Source organism: Calidris pugnax, unplaced genomic scaffold (genome assembly GCF_001431845.1).
Source record: "Calidris pugnax isolate Ruff unplaced genomic scaffold, ASM143184v1 scaffold32, whole genome shotgun sequence".
Lineage (NCBI taxonomy): Eukaryota > Metazoa > Chordata > Aves > Charadriiformes > Scolopacidae > Calidris > Calidris pugnax.
The window spans coordinates 5,482,020-5,501,104 of NW_015090783.1; the positions used below are offsets into that span (position 1 = coordinate 5,482,020).

The 19,085-nt window shown below is 48.6% G+C and overlaps 1 protein-coding gene across 6 annotated transcripts in view; it reads left to right on the forward strand.

Annotated features, from left to right (window-relative positions):
* The window catches only part of ULK1 (unc-51 like autophagy activating kinase 1), an 80,905-nt gene extending 62,274 nt beyond the window's left edge, over positions 1–18,631 (forward strand). For 4 of the 6 annotated variants that reach the window (XM_014963054.1, XM_014963038.1, XM_014963028.1 and 1 more), the window contains 12 exons: positions 855–1,006; positions 1,842–1,925; positions 2,515–2,777; positions 3,410–3,594; positions 4,461–4,576; positions 5,166–5,309; positions 7,659–7,846; positions 10,561–10,739; positions 10,880–10,998; positions 13,159–13,316; positions 13,520–13,655; positions 15,535–18,631. In XM_014963054.1, the coding sequence (XP_014818540.1) occupies positions 855–1,006; positions 1,842–1,925; positions 2,515–2,777; positions 3,410–3,594; positions 4,461–4,576; positions 5,166–5,309; positions 7,659–7,846; positions 10,561–10,739; positions 10,880–10,998; positions 13,159–13,316; positions 13,520–13,655; positions 15,535–15,590 (1,780 nt within the window). In that variant the 3' untranslated portion in view covers positions 15,591–18,631. The remainder of the gene's footprint in view (positions 1–854; positions 1,007–1,841; positions 1,926–2,514; positions 2,778–3,409; positions 3,595–4,460; positions 4,577–5,165; positions 5,310–7,658; positions 7,847–10,560; positions 10,740–10,879; positions 10,999–13,158; positions 13,317–13,519; positions 13,656–15,534) is intronic. The other 2 variants (XM_014963062.1, XM_014963046.1) reach the window with 2 other exon arrangements.
* Positions 18,632–19,085: the final 454 nt, after the last annotated feature.

Here is a 19,085-nt window from a genome sequence, read left to right on the forward strand (position 1 = left end):
CAGCCTTCTGGATGGCTCATGTTCTGGAGTGTTGAAAACAAGGGAGAGCAATACTTTCTGCCACTGAACATCTAGGTATCTTTTCACCTCGCCAGGTGTCCTCTTCAGTTTCATTTTAGCAGCTGAGTTATACTTGAGGTTCCCAGAAGTGTGGGCTGTACAAATCAATGTTAACTTCCTAAGGTGAGTCTTCACAAGGACTTAACGGAGTTTGGAGCCCTGGCAATTCTGACTGTCCAGTCCAAAGAGAAGTTCCTCTGGGTAGTACTGAACTGCCTCAGATCTGACAGCCACACACTGCTCTGTTTTGCTCTGTAGCTTCTGATTTGAGTCAAAGCTGTGTTGCAGAGTAGTGCCTTTGGCACCGTTTACCTTTGCATCGTACGACCTGCACTTATGGAGCTTTCTACCTAAACGGCTGCTCTGACAGAAGAGTGAGTGGCTCAGCACAGGAAAGTCACTGGAATAAAGCCCTCTCAGGGCATTCTGAAGACACTACCTAAAATAAACACCTTGAACGAGGCAAAATATGAGATTTTGTCTTGTTCAGGATTGATGTAGATACCTGAAAGCATCTCAAAGTGACTTCTGAAAAGGCTTTTCTGCTTACAACTAAGCTAATCTGTCTTTTCGTTTGTTTTACAAAATTTTGTTTGGATTGAACCTCTTGAGAACAAGGATTATCATCTTAATCTGTATTGGTGTAGTCCTAGAACAGTGGGATTTTGATCCAGGTTAAGCAGCCATAAGGCTCCACTCCTGTGGAAGTAGCTCTGTGTGTGTGGTGATGCTCTTGTCCTTACTCTTCTATACGGGCTTCTGGAGTAACGTGTGCTGCTGCTGTTTCCCCTCAGGTCTGGTACGGTTCGGAGGTCTAGCAGTACAAGTCCTCTTGGTTTTCCTAAAACTGGTGCTTCCCCTCCTTATCCTGGAGAGCATGGATCTGTGCCCAGCTCTAGAAAGCTCTCCTTTGGCGGTGCCAAGCCGTTTATGCCATCACCACAAGGTAAGATGTCAGCAGATGTTGCTGCCCTAATAAAACGATCTGCCTCTTTCCTATAAAAAGGGAGGTTATGACCAGCTGTAGCTGCCAGGTGGTAGGGAATTCAGATTGTTGTGTTCTCCCATGGCTCTTCTCAATAGATTATTTGACAAGTGTTTGGCCTCAGTAAAATGGAGAGGAAAATAACCTCTTAGCCCCAGGAGGGGCAAGCTTTGTTTTAGTGTCTGCAGCAAACCTTTTGCTGCCCTCTGAAGAGGGCTTCTGTAAGTGCAAAGTGTCTTATTACTGGCTCAGGCTGGGGTGAGAAAAAATGTAAGCCAATTGTTGTCAGAGCAAAACTCTGTCCCACTTTGGAAGGGCTTGAACTTCATGTTCAAACTGAAAAGTAGCTGTCTGAATATCCGGTAGCCCGATCCAGATGCTAACAAGCAGTTTGAATGGAAAGGCATAGGAAAAACCCCAGTGTACAACTGATGCAGCTTGTTGTTTTCTATAAAGGAACAGACTCTGATGTAACTAGCTATCCTATATCCCTGGTGTCTCCAATCCTGTCTTTATTAGTCTCTACCAGTGGGAAAAATGCAGAATATTCATATTCAATTCCTCTGAATTAATGTCATTGCAAAGTCAGGCTAAAACTGGCTAAACTAATTCCAGACAGAGTTTTTTCCTCCTTTTACAGGAGTTGTTGATCTTTTCACTACAGAGCTAGGGCTTGGGCTGAGAAGATGGAAGAGTTAACTAGCATCTCTCTATAAAACAGGTGGTGCATAGTGTTGTTACTGCCTATGGAAACTTAATACTGAATAAACTATTTCTTTATTGTGTTCCCTCAAAGTTGGAACAATCCCAGAGCAGCCCAGCCAGACTATTATCCCCTCTTCTCTTGGAGCAGAAGTGAGAAGCCGGATTCCTGTCGCCGGTGCGTTGGTCCTTACCTTCCTTTGTTATTCCTATGGATAAGGCCAGAAGCAGTCTCAGGGCATTCAGAGTTGGGTATTGCCCCTCAGTAGCATCTCTTGATGCTTGGCCAGCCAGGATTATTTCTGTGTCCTGGTAGCAGCTGGGGTTGTTCCATTCGCATCCCATCAACCAGCCTCTTCCAGTGCTGAGACATCCTGTGTCACAGAAACTCAAATTTAGGACTTTGAAGTCATTGGATTGAGTGAAGGAAAAGCATCTCAAAACCCTCAGCTCTCCCTCTGCCAAGTGACCTGCTTGATGTGTAGTGTCCTTGCTGCTGAACTCTGACAGTCGGGGTCCCTTGCTCTGTAAGGGCTGCAATGAAGGAAAGCAGCTACACCTGTGTCCCTATTGTGCTTGTCTCTTCTTCCTGTAGAGTCAAACCAGATCAGGCCTGCAGATTGTGGCACTGGTCAGAGTGACTTCCTTAGCCATCCACTGAAGGTTTTGATCTGCAGATGTTTTAGCAGCGGATCCTGGGATCAGGCTGGCTTTTTGTGATAGAACCAGGAAATGATGTGGTTTGTCACTGTGTTTGGGCTCTGCAGGTTCCTCGGCGCCTGAACACTCTCCTCGAGGGATGGGATCCCGGCTCCACAGTGCTCCCAACCTGTCAGATTTGCATTCCTGCAGGCAGAAGATAACCAAGCAGCACTCTGATCCTCTGGTTGCTCACTTTGGTCATACCCCAGGCAGCCAGCCTCTGCAGATCCATGGCTTGCAGCACTGCCGGCAGCTCAGGTCCTCACCAAAGCTGTCCGAGTTCATGCAGAGAAGCCCTTTGCCAACTATAATGGGCTCCCCTACAAAGGTATGTCAAGGAGTCTGCTTTTGGTTTTCTTACGGCTCTATCTTCTGGGTTATTTGCGGGAGAACCACTACATGATCAGATAACCCTGACCTGGATTTATCACCGCTGGTTTGCTGTTCTTCAAGAGCTGTTCAGTGATCTGTGTGAAATGGGGTAGTGTCCTACTTCTTAGTGGGCAGATCTCACTTGGCAGCAGTGCTCACCATCTGAGCAGAGGCCAGGGTTTTAAACTGGCAATGAAAAGGAGCTGCCCCGATGAGGCAGAAGCGCATTAGTGAGCTGTGGTGCCGGGGCTGGTTTGCTTGTGACGTGAGTGTCCGGCAGGAATCCCCAGCGGAGACGGCAGACGGTTAAGCAGGTGACAGCCCTGGTGTCTCATGCGAAGCTGGCACTCTGACAGCATTTCCTCTGCTTATGTTAGGCTGGTACAAATTTTCAGCAGAGTTTGTTGTCCTTTCATTTCAGTCTTAATTAGGATTGGGGGCAAGTAACTGCTTGGGGTGGGATTTTTTTTCCTGTTTTTCAGGCAGGTTGTTAAGCATACAATTTAACTTTGATAAGCGAATGGAGGGGGGAGTAAGGGGTAACTTCCTCTTTCATTTTAAATGGATCTTTTTTTCTGTTGTTCTTAGGCTGTGTCCCCGTTTGAGTTTCCCAAAACCCCAAGTTCCCAAAATCTCCTCACCCTCTTGGCTCATCAGGGGGTCATGGTTACTCCGACACGGAACAAGACCTTGCCAGATTTGAAGGAGATGGGTCATTTCCACTGCCAGCAAACTGGCTTGGGACTGAGGCCTGTGGAAGAGATCAAGGGCAGGTGAGCTATAGTCCACTCTATACAGTGGTACTTCATTCCCTAATAGGGGATGGATGGGGCAAATTTCAAGCCCCAGCTAATGGATACCTAAGTTGTATGTAGCATCTGCAAACATTCTGTTGTTATCTGCCAGCACCCTTGGGTTACAACCTGATATGATGCAGATTTTTTAAGTCGGCCTCTACAGGGGTAGGCCATGGCCTAGATTTTATTAAATTAAAGATTGTCTGCAGCTTCACACTGTGGTTTGTGTCCAGGGTTTCATCAAGTGGGAATCAAGGATTTTGTTATTAGACCAGACTCCCTGCAATTATGCAGATCGTGCCTTGCTCTTTGTGGAGCCTGTGCCTGTCGTGGATGAGAGGGTGTTGAGGGTGTTCCTTGTCTATGAAACAGTGGGCACCGGTCTGCAGACCAGAGATCTGCTTGGAAGCCACAAGCTGACTGTCATGAGCATTGCAGGATACAAAGTCGCTCAGGTGTTAGTGTTAAGTTTTTCTAACAGGCCTCTCTGCAGACTGCAGGTTTCTGCAGGAGCTGGAGGAGTCAGTGGCCAGTCCGGCCCAAACCACAACACTCTGTTATTAATTTCCATATCTTCCATCAAAGAAAAATTGTGTTAGAATAATGCTGTAGTCAGTACTTGCCTTACTGCAGTTAGTCATCGTAGCTGTATGCTTTCTCCATGTAGCAGGAGGTGCTTCAGATGCTCTGTTGAAAGAGGAAGAGTGGTTATTTTGGCTCCGGACTGTTTGCTGCGTGGTGTCAACTGGTTGTGGACCAGGAATGGCACAAACTGGAGTGGAAGTGAGCTGAAACCTTGCACCTATTGACTTTCTGCATCATGTTATATGTCCTCTTTTTAGATCTCTGAGCACAGGCAGGCTCACTGACCTGCTTCTGAAGGCAGCCTTTGGGGCACAGATCTCGGAAGCTGGCAGCAACGACAGCCTGAACAATGAGAAGCCAATGGAAATAGCAGGTAGGTGTGGGGGCCAGGCAGATCTGGCAGGGTGTCCTGGGCTGGGGCAAACAGTCTGCCTGCATGTCCCCTGCGAATAAGAGGCTGCCTTTCTGATGGCTTTTGGCACAGCAAGTGACTGCCGTGTGTGGGGAGTGTAATGATGTCTGCTTTTTTGTTGTGGAGCGCTCGAAGGTCTGTGCTATGCGTGCTGTGTAACTTGCTGGCCAGCAGTGTGACTTCTTTTTGTAGGCAGGGCTTCCTCTTTTGACCCCTTCTGAATGTGACAACATGTGGAAGTGGGGACTTTCTGCCAGGCGGCTGGAATAGGAGTGTCTCTGCAAGGGTGGGTCTTCCTGGGCTCGCAGGTGGGGAAGTGAGAGGGGGAACAGCCGCAGCAACGCGTAACGCAGCTGGTGTCCTGGAGTCCCTGCCAGCCTGGCCCGGGCTGTTCTCGGGGTGCACGTCTCCAGCGGGAGTGCTGGCCTGTGCTGGTAACCACTTGTCTCCCAGGAGAGTCTGCAGGAACATAAAACCACTGGGTGAGGCACACCATGCTCTGAGTAACTTTCCTGTAATGCCAGTCTGCACCTTTCAACTGTCTCCCCAGCTCCCTCAGGTGCTTACGGAGGGACCCTGCACTCTGGTGCCCGGGCTGGGGGCTCTGCCAGCCCATCCCCAGTGATTTTTACTGTCGGATCCCCTCCCAGTGGAACAACCCCCCCACAGACCACGAGGACCAGGATGTTTTCAGGTAAAGGGCTGATACCTACCTGCCTGTCCCAGTGGGAATGCCTGGGGGTAGAGCGATGCAGTTGAATTCCTTACTGCTGGACACTGGTGGTGGCAGAGGGCTGCTCAGAGCACAGTCCGTGGAGTTCAGCTGGTCTCAATTCTAAATGCCTTTGAGGTTCTCATGCTGGCTCCTGCCAAACCCAGTTGCTGCTGATAGCTGTTTGCACTGGCACGAGGGCTAATGCCCTGTTGTGGTTTTCCAGTACTGGAAGAGAGAGGCAAACTGTTCTTTGAGTTCGTTTCTCTCTGCTTCAGGAATGATGCTGCAGCTGTTCATAGACCCACTGTTGCTGATAGGTCAACAAACGTAAAGATTGTGTTGTGTTCTGGTTGTTTTCCCCATGGGTTTTGGATGAGCTATAAAAGATGAGCGTGACCATCCGTGCCCAACAATTTCAGTGCACAAGTACTGTTAGGAAAGGGCCAGGATGGCTCTGGATGCAAAATTATTAGCAGTGTTGCTTATGCTCTGAGCTGCTTAAGTAGGAAATGGGGAAATGCGCTCCTGCTTGACAGATACTTCTTTTAAGATGCCAGTGCTCTGGCCACATCAGCCAACAGTTGAGGCTGGTAATTGGCCCTTTTGGGATAGTGTGTCTGGAAGCTGGAGTCTGTGTTCAGTTTAAGAAAATATTTGGACACTTCTATTTGCATTTTTGGCTTGTTTGGGTTCTCGTCTTGGCTGTTTGTCATCTGAATGTAGTTGACTCTTTTGTTCTTAATTACTGCAGGGAAGGTTTGGATGTAACAATGAATAAGCTGCTTGACTGGGATGGGGGGACACTTGGGCTTGGCTCCTGGGTATGGCTTGGATTTCCATCCTAACTAAAACCACTCACATCCTTGATTGTCTGGAAAGTTGGGACCATAATCCGTTCTTTGTCTCATGTATTTAGAGGGTAAGCTCTGTAGGGCAGAGACTCTTACAAAGTATCTGACGGGCCTGTAGCACAATGGGGTTACTGTCCTGCCCGCAGCCTCCAGCTACTACTGAAATGTTACCAGCAGAGAATTCGGACTTCCTGTATTGCTTTTGTGGGGATAATAGCAATTTGGAAGCAGATTCAAGCACTAGTTTTTAACGGGTTGATATTTAGATGCTTAAGGGTCTGTGGAACAGTCAAGCTCTACAATGGGATGCCTGGAAGAGAAGGCAGTTGAATAATGAACCTACAACACATGCGATTAGGTCAAGGCAGTCAAAGCAATGCTGCTTGACGAGCTTTGTTAGGTCTGTGCAGTAACTCCTTACGTTGCAGTTAATGCACAAAGTTAATGGTGAAAAGGGGAGCTTTGCAAGCTGAAACTCTGCACCTCAAGTGCTTGGACACACTATGAGTAAGATCACTTGACAGATAGAAAGGCGGATCCTTCTTATGAGTCGTCATAACAATTCCTGTAAACAGCCTCTTGGAATTACAGGGTATCCTGAATGTGATATCTTTGGTCCTTTCTGAAGGATCTGGAAATACTCTGCCAGTCTTTGATGATCCCCTTAGCTTTGAAGCGTAGATGCCAGCAGGGAGAGAGCTTTGGGAGGAGAGGAGGCTGTGCCTCTCTCCAGATCAGTTGTGCATCATACTGCTCAACTTTCTGAAGGCAGGGTAAGGCATCAAATTAAATTCATGGGCAAAAGAGAAACATTTCCCTCCAAAGGATCAGTGACAGTGGAGAACATCCCCCTGGTAGAATGTGCAGAATAGTGTAGCTGGTATTGGCATCCCCCTGTCAGAATATATCCCTCTGTGGTGAGTGTCAGGGGATACGAAACCCTCTGGAAATGGTGAATTGTGTTATAAATACTCTGAGACAGAAGTTCCACTTGAAGTTTCCATCTTCTATATGAAATGTGTTCTTAGGGTGGATTCAGGGAAAAAATGATGGTGAGGGAATAGTCTGAGGGATACTGTACCTGGTAGGAAGCCAGGGTTCAGGCCATGCTGATCCATGATGGGGAAGTTGGCTTTGTCAGTGTGTGGTAAAAATCAGCCCAAGATTCAGGCAGGATTCAGAATGTATTTGGACAAAAAAGAGTGTTTCTGAATTGTCTCCATAAATGACAGACATTCTGGAAGGTGCATTAAATCTGCTTGAGCTTGTAAGCTGGTCTACCCATGTTGCTAAGGAGCTTGTTGGGGAGTGGTTAATCTGCATCAAGAGTCCTTGTGTCTTCCTCCAAAGTTCCTGTTGCTGGCTCCTCTCAGAGCCAGGATCTTGGATTCTACAGGATTGTCCCCTCTGCTGGGCGAGGAATACCTGGCCAACTATTAACATCTTCAGTAATTCCTTTGCCTGTTTTTCTTCTCAGTGGGGTCCTCCAGCTCTCTCAGTTCTGGAGGCTCGTTCACCGGCAGGCACTTGGCAGTGGGAACTGGTGGGGATGCTGTGGAAGGTCCCTCAAGTCTCCGGTACGCTTTTGCTGATCCCATCACTGCCAACCTGGAAGGTGCTGTTACATTTGAGGCACCAGAGCTGCCCGAAGAAACCCTCATGGAGGTGGGTATATCCCAGGGACCTGCCAGGGGCAAAGGATGGGGGAATAAAAGTAAAGCGAATCCAGAGGTGAGGTGACTCCATGCTGGCAGCCAAGGGGGTTGCTTCTGAAGATGGAGCAAACTGGTTTCAAGAGAGCCAGGCCAGTGCAGTCCTCAGCCCAGGGCATATTTAACACAGTGACTTCTGAGCCTGGTACCAAGCTGTTTAGTCCATGAGACAGCCCATGACCTGGGGTTAAAATTCACCATTTCCAAAGATGAAAGTGCAGTCTGGAAGCATCAGTTACTTGACAGCATCCTATGTTAACAGTTCCTGAAAAAGACCTGGGTACTTTGGGCCTTTTCCCTTTTAAAAGGCTCAACATCAGTACTAGCCAGGCTGAGAGGGTGAGTAGTGTGGTGTGTGAAATGCCTGCTCGCTGCAGGCACTGGGGATTCTGAAAAAAAGTAAACCTGACACTCGTGCTGCTGCTGAGAGCGGGGGGACACCACGTTCTGCACTACAACAACTCAACCAGATTGTCGAGCTGAAAGGCTGCCAGGCTCCCCTTCTCTGCGGGCTGGAGACAGGCTGAAGCAGAGCAAATGCTTTTGTAGCCTAGATATATTTGAAATGTAGGTCAGGCTGGCCCTGTGCAGTGGAGGTGGGAGGCAGGCTGTCACGGTTTCAGCTCTGTTCGTGACACCTCCTCGGGCCGTCTGGGGCTGGGGAAGGCTCTTTGTGTCTGAATTTTGCTGGTGTTGCTAAAAACTCTGATACACCCACAGAGATATGCATACATTGTTTTAAGGATGTGGGTTTGCTCTTCTACTTCAGATTTTATTTAGCTCAATTTTTTTATCAATTATGCATCGAATTGCATTTGTTTGCTTAATTACCTGCAGAGCCACAGGTCTAGGCATTTCAGCGTTGATGTGATCACAATAGTAGTGAGTTTAACTGAGCATCCTGCCTGCGTGAGGTCCCAGAAGGATGGGGCCCTGCCACCACTTCAGACACTGGTCTGAAGAGATGTGTCCAAAGGAAGCATCAGCTTGATCTTGTTAATAGCACTCAGCTCAGCTTCTGTCTGTAGTGAGTCATTTGGGTTCAGTCATCGTTTCTGCTGAGCACAGTGCTCCATTTGCATGTCACAAAAGCTTTACACCATATTTTGAGACCCCTTTGTGCCCCGTGGAGTGGGCCAGAATGGAAACCTGGCAGATTTTCTGATTTCTGCTGATACTTTTGGGGCATTGAAATCTTACTGTTTAAGCAGCCTTGTTTATCTTGAGCAAAGCTGTTGCGTACAGATGGGTGGTTCTTCCGTCTTTTGAAAAAATTTCTTCAGGTGCAGACAAGGCAAATTGAAGGCTAGGTTTTTGTTTATTCTGCATTGCTTTAAAAACACAATGCAGAGATGGCTATGGAAGGAAGGACTCTTGTGATGCCAAATGAGGCTGTGAGTTACAGCATAATTAATAGAAGCCAACTGTGTAAGCAGCGAGGAAGGACTGTGCACTGGTTAGAGATAACAGGCTGAGACCTGCAAGATCTCACCGGTTTCCTGCTTTACCACAAACTTCTTGTATGATTTGGCAATTACTTAATCTCCAAGTTCCTCCTCTGCTTTTAAAGAAAATAGAGGAAGATGGAGATAACGCTTCCTTACCCTACTGGACTGTCCAGGTAGCAAGGTGGTGGGAGGAGAGATTCATGTTTCAGATAGTCAAAGCTGCCTCAGCAGCCAAGTGCTGAGCCAGTGAATGAAAAACAAGAGCTTGCAGAACTTGAGAATGGGGTGGTTTTTTTGCAAATTCATGTAGGAAACATCCTTACCAGCCCCCTTTGAGAGAACCGAGCCACTGACTATGTGAAGATCAAGCAGGTTAGCCACTTCTCCACAGAGAAAGTAAGAACAATGGAGTTGCATCTGATCCAGGCAGCAGTTAACTTTTCAGGACCCACACACATTCAGTTTTTCCACAAATACTAACTTCCCAAAAATGTTTTCAGTGACTTAAGCAATGCAGCTTCCCAGAAATGGGATAATCCCCTTTGATCTGTAACAGCGGAAGAAAAACTGCTTTGAGAAGAACATGGCACTTAGTGTGTGTGCCAGTGCCACTCAGTAAGTGCCAAGGAGTTGCAGATAAAAGGTTGTCCTTGCTGTCTCTTCAGGGGACCTCACCCAGGGCTCACTGCTCTGAACGAGGAGGATATATAGACCAAGGGCTGAGTGAGGGCTGGGCTGCAGAGCAGGACATGCTGTGTTTGCAGTTTTCTGTGGTGCAGAAGCTTGTCTCTCCTGAAATCCAAACCCGCTTTTAGTTTTGTACCAGCATTGCTGTGGTGGGGACCAGAGCTGGGTCTGTGGTGCAGATGGTCTCTCCCCCTTCCTGGCTGACTTCTGAGCATCCCACAGAGCTGGGATGTTCCTTGGGAAGGGGCATGTAATTTTGGAGCAAGTCTCACCAGGTTTTTCAGGGAGCTGCCTGGAGATCTCTGGCCTGGTCTGTCTCTTCTTGCTGTTCTTCCATAGGGGGAACTGGTGTGGTGCGTTGTCTCGAGGCTGAGTTTGTCTGTCCCTGCCCAAAGCAGCAGTGTAAGGGGTTTGGGGCCCGGGTGTTGTCTCTGTTAGGTGGGATGAGTCACTGGCACAGCTGTAGGTGAGCAGCCCTCCCTGGCACACCAGCTTTCCCTCTGTAACCCCCACCTTGGTGTTCCTTCAACAGCAAGAGCACACTGACATCCTGCGCAGCCTCCGCTTCACGCTGGCCTTTGTCCACTACGTGATGGAAATCGCCGCCCTTAAGGGCAGCTCCAGCGAGATGAGCAGTTCGGTGACCTCTGAGTACCAGCTCCAGGAGAGCGTGGTGGCCGACCAGATCAGCCTCCTCAGCCGGGAGTGGAGGTAAGGACAGGGGAGAGAGCTCCCCAGCTTCCAGGTCTTCTGTTGTCCCTCCCACCCCGTGTGTCATTAGGTACCAGGAGGGAGACCTTTGGGACATCCTTGGGATGATCTGTTTGCATCACAGTGTGCTTTCTTTGCAGCTACGCGGAGCAGCTCGTGCTGTACCTGAAAGTAGCAGAGCTTCTGTCCTCAGGGCTGCAGATGGCCATAGAGCAGATCAAAGCTGGCAAGCTCTGCCTCTCCTCCACTGTCAAGCAAGGTAAGGGGCCGCTGGGCACGCGGCACAAAGGGCTCCCCTCAAATGGAAGCACTAAAAATATCCCAAAGGGTATGGAGGGGGTTGAGTGAGTGTGAACCTACATCATTGTGCTGAGGGGAATGTTCCTCTCTTCACATTGATTTTAGGTCTCAAAACTCCTGCTCATGCCCCTGTGAGAATCTCAAGCGCTAATTAGTGAGAGGGGAAGGTATCTTATCTGATTCCTTGTACATCGCTATCTCAGGTGCTTATTTTGTACTTGACGTCAGTCCAACTTAATTACACGGTGCGTGTCCTAGGAAGTGCTTACTTGGCAAATGGAGACCTGTCCTGGCAGGGATGATTTTTCAAGTGAAACAAAAACACAGGAAGTAAAATACTGGTAATGCCGGAGTCACTTCTTTGCTGGTGTTACAGCCTGGCATTTGCATCTGACTGGCTGGCTTGTGATGGGAGCTGGCTGTGATTCAATGATTAGAAAAAATCATTTTAAAACTACCATTGTAATATTACTGAGGGAGCTTTCTGAAGCACTTGGAGCACTTTAGCCATCAGCCACCTTCCCCGGGAGCCTAGTCTTTGAAAGTACTTGTGCTGCTGTGGGATGGGGTGTGTTAAAAAAAAGTTAAATGCAATGAGCACACATACGTTATGGCAGGCAGTATGGAGTAAGATGCATGGGTTTAACTACACATCTTCTACACGTTCAGGCAAAGAGGAATGTTGTCACAGTCCAAATAAATTACTTCTTTTTGGGGCAGATTACACTACAAATCTAGAAGTTGCAATTTGTCCTTCAGTGTGTGGGAATTGGGCAAGGTTGTTTTTTTCGTGTTTCTCTCCCCACAAAATACTGCTCCCTTGAGGTTTTTCAGGGCACAGTGGAGCCATGAGGATTTTAAAGGTACTTGTGTATGGAAAAAAAGCAGGGAAGCCCAACAAGACATTGCCCTGGAGTGTCCTTGGGCGGTGTGTGCCATGCAGGGTCCCTGCCCACAGCCATCCTCTTTTTCCTGATAATCTGGGCACAGCTCAGAGCTCTGATTGAATTCCATGGAGCACAATATTGCTGTGTTTGTGTGTTGTTTTGGTTTTTAAATAGTCTCTCTTGACTTTCTTTTGTGGAGTTTTTCATTTTGCTCTCCTGAGCTTTGGGCTTCCCACTCTGTAGTTCCTTCTGGGCGAGGGTGATTGGACAGTCTGACCCTGACAGGGTTACAGTTTTGAGCCTCAGGCCTTTTCTCTGACAAGAGCTGCAGCAGCCTTTTCTTTCTGCAGGCAGTCTCTTCCCTGGCTCCCTGCTCTCTGCCTGGGAAGGCTGGGTTTAGTGACAAGGCTTGGCTGTCACGGGAGGTTGCCCCTCTGTGCTGCAGCTGAAGGAGCCTGGTTCATGGTGTGGGTTAATTTGCCTCCCACAGGAGCAGCTCATGCAGTGGGTATTTTCAGATGCGCACGCAGCAGTTACTACTCATTAGATGTTGGTGGGAGTTTGTGCTCAGTGCTTTGTGGAGACCATGCCATGCAGCTAGGGAGGATCAAGCCTGCAGCATCGCTTGCTGTTCAGGATTGTTATTTAATCCCTCAGAATCGTATCTGATTCCTGATTCTCTATCCTGTAACCTTCCTGTCCTTGCTGCTGCAGTTCAGGAAAGGAGGTGGCCTTTCATCAGTGTCTTTTCTTTCTGGGACAGCTGAGTCCCAGGAGAGAGATTCCCTTGCTTAGTCAGTGCTGCTCATCTGCACTCAGGTCCAGCAGCTACCACATGCAAGTCACGTACTGCTTCTCAGCACGGCGTCACCCACCAAGTAGCAGAAGCTTTCTATCTGGCACGTCTGTTGCTTCTGGTGGTGCGTGAGACATCTTGCACGGTGCAGGCTGCTCCCTGCCTCGTGGCAGCTGAAGGAAACAAAAATAGAGCTGGCCTCAGGTGAACTGGGCATACGTGTAGGCGTTGCCACGTGCAGGCTTATACCTGGTGAAGGTGACAGAGGGCAGGAAAAAGACCCTGCTGGTGCAGCAAGTACTTCCCTGCCCATCTTTCTTCTGGCTTTAACGTAACCCCATGGTGTTGAAGTTACTCCACCCATGCATGGGTGGAGATTGGGAAGCACAGGGAGAGGTGGAAGTAGTGCCTAAAGCATTTCTTTCCTTTACTCTAGTTGTGAAGAAGCTGAATGAGCTGTATAAATCCAGTGTGTCATCCTGTCACTGCCTCAACATGAGACTCCAGAGGTTCTTCTTGGACAAACAGAAACTCATGGATCGGATCAACAGCATCACCGCCGAGAAGCTCATCTTCAGCTATGCTGTGCAAATGGTAATAACCATGGAGTGCCTGGGAACAGGGTTAGCATGGAGCCAGTGTCAGGCATTAGCAGATCCTGCTGGTGGCCTCAGCAGATGGTTTTACTCAGCCTCTGGAGGCTGGATGAGGGAGGTGTTGGTGCAGCTGAGGGGCTGCGCTGGGAAAGCTGGGTCTGGTCTGGGAGTAACCTCTTGACATGGGGTCGTTGCCCACAGGTGCAGTCTGCAGCCCTGGATGAGATGTTCCACCACAGAGAGGACTGTGCACAGAGATACCACAAGGCTCTGCTGCTGATGGAGGGGCTCCTGAACATCATCACTGAACAGGGGGACATAGAAAACATCAATAAATGTGAGTGTTCAGTGACTTTTTTTTCTGCTACTAGAACATGTGCTTTTCTAGCTGCACGGTTCAAAAATTTCAGTACCCAGCGTCCTTTTTTCCTTTGGCTACATCTTGGTGAGCATAGCAGAGAACTCTTGGCTTGTTATAGCTCCTCACAGCCTGGCCTCCTGCTTTCCCAGCAGGAAAACTGTTAGAAATGCAGGTCCCTGTTCTGAGCCATATTTTGAGAGCTTCCCGTGCAGAGTGATTGCCAGGGCTTTGTTGGAGCTTTTGATGTGTGAAGAAACTTGCCGAAGGAAGTGGTTTGGCAGCAGCAGGGGCCCGGGTTTGGTTTCCAGCCGGCACCGTTGCCCTGATTGCACAGAGCACTTGGGAAGGTGAGACTGCAGCGGCTTTTGGGCAGAGATCAGCACAGGGAGGGCTCCTCCCAACACGTCTTCTGCAGCAGGACTGCTGGCCTGCCTGGTGCCCCAGCCCCAGCCCTGGCTGGGCAGACAGTAGGCAAATACCTTTCTCATCAGCAAGCGCTTGCTGTAGCAGTGAAAGCTGAGCTCTTTCCTACCTACCATCGTTTGGCTTCCTTTCCTAAGGACAGATGGACCACTCTGGCTGCTGCTCCGAGCTGTCACCTCTCTTGCCCTCTCCCTTTGTCGTGGGGGTGTTACTCTCCCTGCTGCACGCCCCGCAGGGAACGCCTGTGGAGTGGAATGGGCTGACCTCGCTGGCTCTGAGCGCACTTTCCCTGCCCTTGTGGCTGGGGTTAATCCCCTCCCTCCTCTTCCTCTCTGGGAGGCAGGTGCAGGGATGAGGCCATTGTCTGTTAGAGCAGCTCGGCTTCAGCGTCCAGCCGGCTGAAGGGAAGGGGTTCAGCCAGCAAACCCTGCCTCTCCCCTCTGCTGGCTACTGAATGCCCGTCCTGGGCCGGCGTCCGGAGTGCTGCCAGGCTGCTCTAGTCATCCATGCAGGCAGAGCTCTCGGATTGGTAATGAGAGGAGAGATTTCTGGCTCCCAGGCAATCAGTCAGTTAATTATCACCAACTTTCACAGCTGACATGAGGCTCACTGAAGGAGAGCGAAGGGAGATTGGCAGGTGGTGTGTGGTACTGGGGAGTTGAGTGAATAGGGAATACTAAGTAGTTTCTATTGTACCCTTTCTTACCAAACCTAAATCAGACCTTTTGTCCAGAGGTACCGCTAATGCATCTAATAGATTTCTTTTCCCAGTTGATATCCTGGTATTCTCTGTTTTACCGTATGTTCCAGCTTCCTGATGAGGCTGTTCTCTGGTAGCTGTAGTGGGTATGCATTTCATTTCACATCTCGGGTATGTGATCACTGATTTCTGAAAAGTAAAATGGTGATTGGAGAAATACAGCAAGTTTTCCTGTGGGAGGAATGAATTCACTAAACATTTAACTTTTGAGAGAGTCTTGGGTTTGGACAGTGAGAATCAGGCACTGCCCGTGCCGGGCTGGGCTTGGTCTCTGTTGGAAGCAATGACAAATGGTGCTGGGGACCTCGAGTCACCTTGCCTGCTGGCAAAAGCTGCTCCAGGAGCTAAAAGTGAATAAGTTGTCCCAGTGGATGGAGGTTCTTTATAACATCTTGGTACCTCTGTCAGAGCTGCTGCCTCCTGGATTTTGCTGTTGGATCTCCAGTTATTCAGCCCTTTCACCTGTCCCTTCCCAGCACGGTGTTTGCAGTCAGGTCCTCAACAAGTCTCAATCGATGTGTGGTAGTGAATCTGGAAGGGCTGCTTAGATTTGCTGACATTCTGCCTTTTTGGTTTTTTCTTTTTTCAGTCTCCAGCATGTTTTGATAGTCTTTATATTGCCTGGAAAATGAGAAGTTGATTTCTTTTATCATTTTTTTTTTCCTCTCCCAGGTAAGCTGTGCATCGAGCGCAGGCTGTCAGCTCTGCTGTCGGGGTTCTGCGCCTGATTTCAGTGTTGTTCTTCTTCACGCGCCTCGCCCCAGCTGATCACTTTGTGTCCAATGGCTGCTGCTGCGGTGGGAAATGATTTTGGCAGTGGGAGACCTGGAGGATGAACTGCTCAGTGTTTTGTATTTTGAGGTTTTGGGAAGTTGTTCCACAGAGCGGGATTCCTTCCCCGGGACATGTGACTGCAGCAAGCGCAAATGCTTCCCTGCCCCAAAGGCCTGGGCGAAGACGTAGCTGACGTGGAAAGGTTTCCCTCCTTGGGCAGAGGGGACGGAGGATAGAAATCCGCTTCTTCCCAGCACTTTGAAGGATAAGACTGCCGCCCGTCCCTCTGGCTCAAGAACAGGGTATTCCAGTGCTGTGTCCATTGCAGGCAATGGATGTGCTGAAACCGCTGGCTGCAGTTACTGTTGGAGGGTGTCGCTCAGAAATCAAGGCCAGTTCGTGTACTTTCCCCTGTCCCCGCTGGGAGCCAGGCATCTTGAAGCTTCCTGGGCCACCCGAGGCGCCCCGTCTTTCTCTCTTTTGTCCCTTCTCCTACACGTTTATGCCTTGGAGGGCTTACGGAACGGCAGAGAGGAGGGAGTGTGCTCCCTTTGGCCTGAGCGTTGCTGAAGTGGCTCCCGCCTCTGCAGACTTCCCAGGCAGGGCAGAGGACGTGCTGCCGGGGCAGTTTCCATCTCCCGTGGGCTGCCTCTGCGCCTGGAGGGGTGAATGGCACAGGGAGAGAGACTGTGTGAGGAACAGGAGGATGGCAGGAAGCGTGGCGTGACGCTCCTGTGCTCGTAAGAAGCCAAAAGGAATCCATTCTCCCTGGGTCCCCGAGCGCAGCGGGACGGAGGGGGCAGTGGGTGGCTGCTGAGCCCGGCCGCAGCACCCGTCTGCCAGGAGACACCCTGCTTTCAGCCCCTGTCCTGGCCCCCCCCCCGAACTGCAAACACTAGCTTTGTGAATCAAAGGAGCACTTTACACACTATGGGAACTGTGAGACGTTGACTTTGCATCACACAACAACCCAGGAACATCACGACTGTTAGGAATGCTGTTGTTTTTATTCCTTTCCTTGCTTCCTGGTTGTTTTATTGCACTACGTGTGTGCGTATATTAATATGTATTCCTGAGGGTGAATATATATTGATATATATATATGGTTTGTGTGTAACTGTATGTATTTAACTGTACTGTATCTTGTGAGTGCGAGGCAAAAAGCACTGCGGAGTCTGTGCTGTTCCTCCTCCACACCAGGCAAAGCTGACTGGCAGTACCAAGATGTGTTTTGTTTTTGTTTATTTTTTATTTAAATGTTCTTTTAAGGACAGTCAGTACAAAGCTCCGTGCTTTTTAAGAGCTGAAGAACAGGCGTTAAGATCCTACACACTTACAGTTGGAAACGCATATTTTTTAAGAAGTTTTATTTGCTGCTTCATTTATTATTTTTTTTTTTATAAAGAAATCTTGTAGTGTTCAGTTGTACGTTCAGCATTTCTTTTAAGGAGACTGTAGCCAAATGAGACTGCGGGTGCGAGTGGCTGGATCTGGTTGAGGCTTGGGATGCTGTGAGCATGGGCGTGAGAGGATGGGGAGCTGCTGCCTTTCCTCTGTCTGCGTGCGCGCGTGTGTGTCTTAATTTATCAGAGTCGTGGCAGTATTTTGTTAGCGCTGGGCAGGAAAGTATCTTTGAAAGCAACTCGAAACCTCAGGCTTTGTTTTTGGGGATCCAAAAATATTTTGCACGTGGTGGTTAAGTCCTCATTGCTTGCTTTTTTTTTTTTCCTCTCAACATTGGCACGTTCAGTGTGATACTTTACAAGGGTTTCAGGAGCAATTTAATTGACTTTGGAGCTGGCATCGTCTTGGGCAACATGGGTGTTTCTGATCGCTGAGCAGAAATGCCAACGCAGAAATTTAAAAACATTTCCGATGGCCCCAACCAGGGAAGTTTAAGTGTAGCTTTCACAAACGCTTCAGCATTGGGCCACTGTTAATACCCTACGTTGGCAGCCTGCTGCTTCTGTGGCCGTTTGTGCTTGTGCCTGGGAAAAAAAGGAAAGGAAAAAAAAAAAAAAAAGAGAGACAATAGACATCAAAACATCCAGCCAAACCCCCCCAGCCTGTGGCCAGGAAAGGCGAGGAGCCCCAGACTGCTTCCCCTGGGTGTCGGCGGTTGTGCAAAGGGCTACGGTGCCGGCAGGAGCGGGGCAGGGGGCGAGCACTGAGCGGGAGGGACCCTGCAGCACCCACACCGCTCCGCACCCCCGGGCGAGCTCAGCACTAACCTTCCAGCTGTGCTTAATTACTTGAATGTACCAAAATTGTCCACATTCAATGTACACAAGTATATACTGCTCCAAAACATTGTGGTTTACAGGCCTACAACCAATATATATGTATGTGTTTGTGTATATACATACCAGGGTGTGTGTGTGTATGTGTGTGTACGTAGAGATACACACACAAACACAAACGTGTATATATATGTTTTCTCTCAATACTTGAAACTTAGCCACTGTGCTTGAATGAAAAAAAAAAACAAACACAAAAACCACACAAAAAACCCCAAAAATGGGGGGGAAAAAAAAAAGAAAAATCAGACAGGTGATTTATTTTGCCATCACTTTGGTGACTTCCTTTTTTTTTTTTATCTAACTGCATGTAGCGTGAAACCAACTTTTTTGGTGAAAAATATTTATTGCTTTGTAGACCATAAGGTATGCAAAAAAATTAAAAAAAAAAAAAAAGAAAAAACACCCCAAAAACCAGTCCCCACCCACTGTTGAAGTTGCTAGTGTAGGCCACCTGCTATTGTCATGGCTTTGTTACTGTTGCAGCGTTCGTGTGTAGCGTCTTTGATAGATTTCAAGAAACCTCAGTCTAATAAACACGTATCTTCAGGTTTGTGAGAGCGTATGATGATGTTCTTTATAAGGTAACGCTTGATACTTTGTCAACATTTTTTATTTGTGTTTTGTGTGACTTTTTTTTTTCGGCTTTAAATTGTACAACACCAATTTAAGAAAATAAAATTGATTTGAAATTGTTAGTGGCCTGTTTTCAGTACTTTGTTGCAGTTAGTGCAAGGTATTTAATGGGTTTGGTTCTACCAGCCTTGACTTCCAGGTGGAAAAAGTCCCCCCTTTTTCCCAAAGGGTTAATGAAAAGTTGAGCTCCCCAAGAGATCCTCAATTCATTAGTCCAGTCCTTCCACTCCTACAGAAGCTTCAGCAACAGAAGTGCAGACTTTGAGGAGCTGAATGCCATAATCCACCAAACGTTTCCCAAAACTCGGCTGGCTGGAGTGTGTTATTGTTGGCCGTGAGCCCCCCCGGGAGGGTCCTGCCCTCCGGCCCCGCAGTGACGCAGCATCGCCCCATACGCTCCCGGCGCTGCATTGTGGGTTTGTAAGAAAAGACCCTGTTTCAAAATCTTAATTGACCATAAGCTGGAATTGTTTTTTCTTGCCGAGCCCTATTTATAACTTGTTTCCTGCCCCTGCC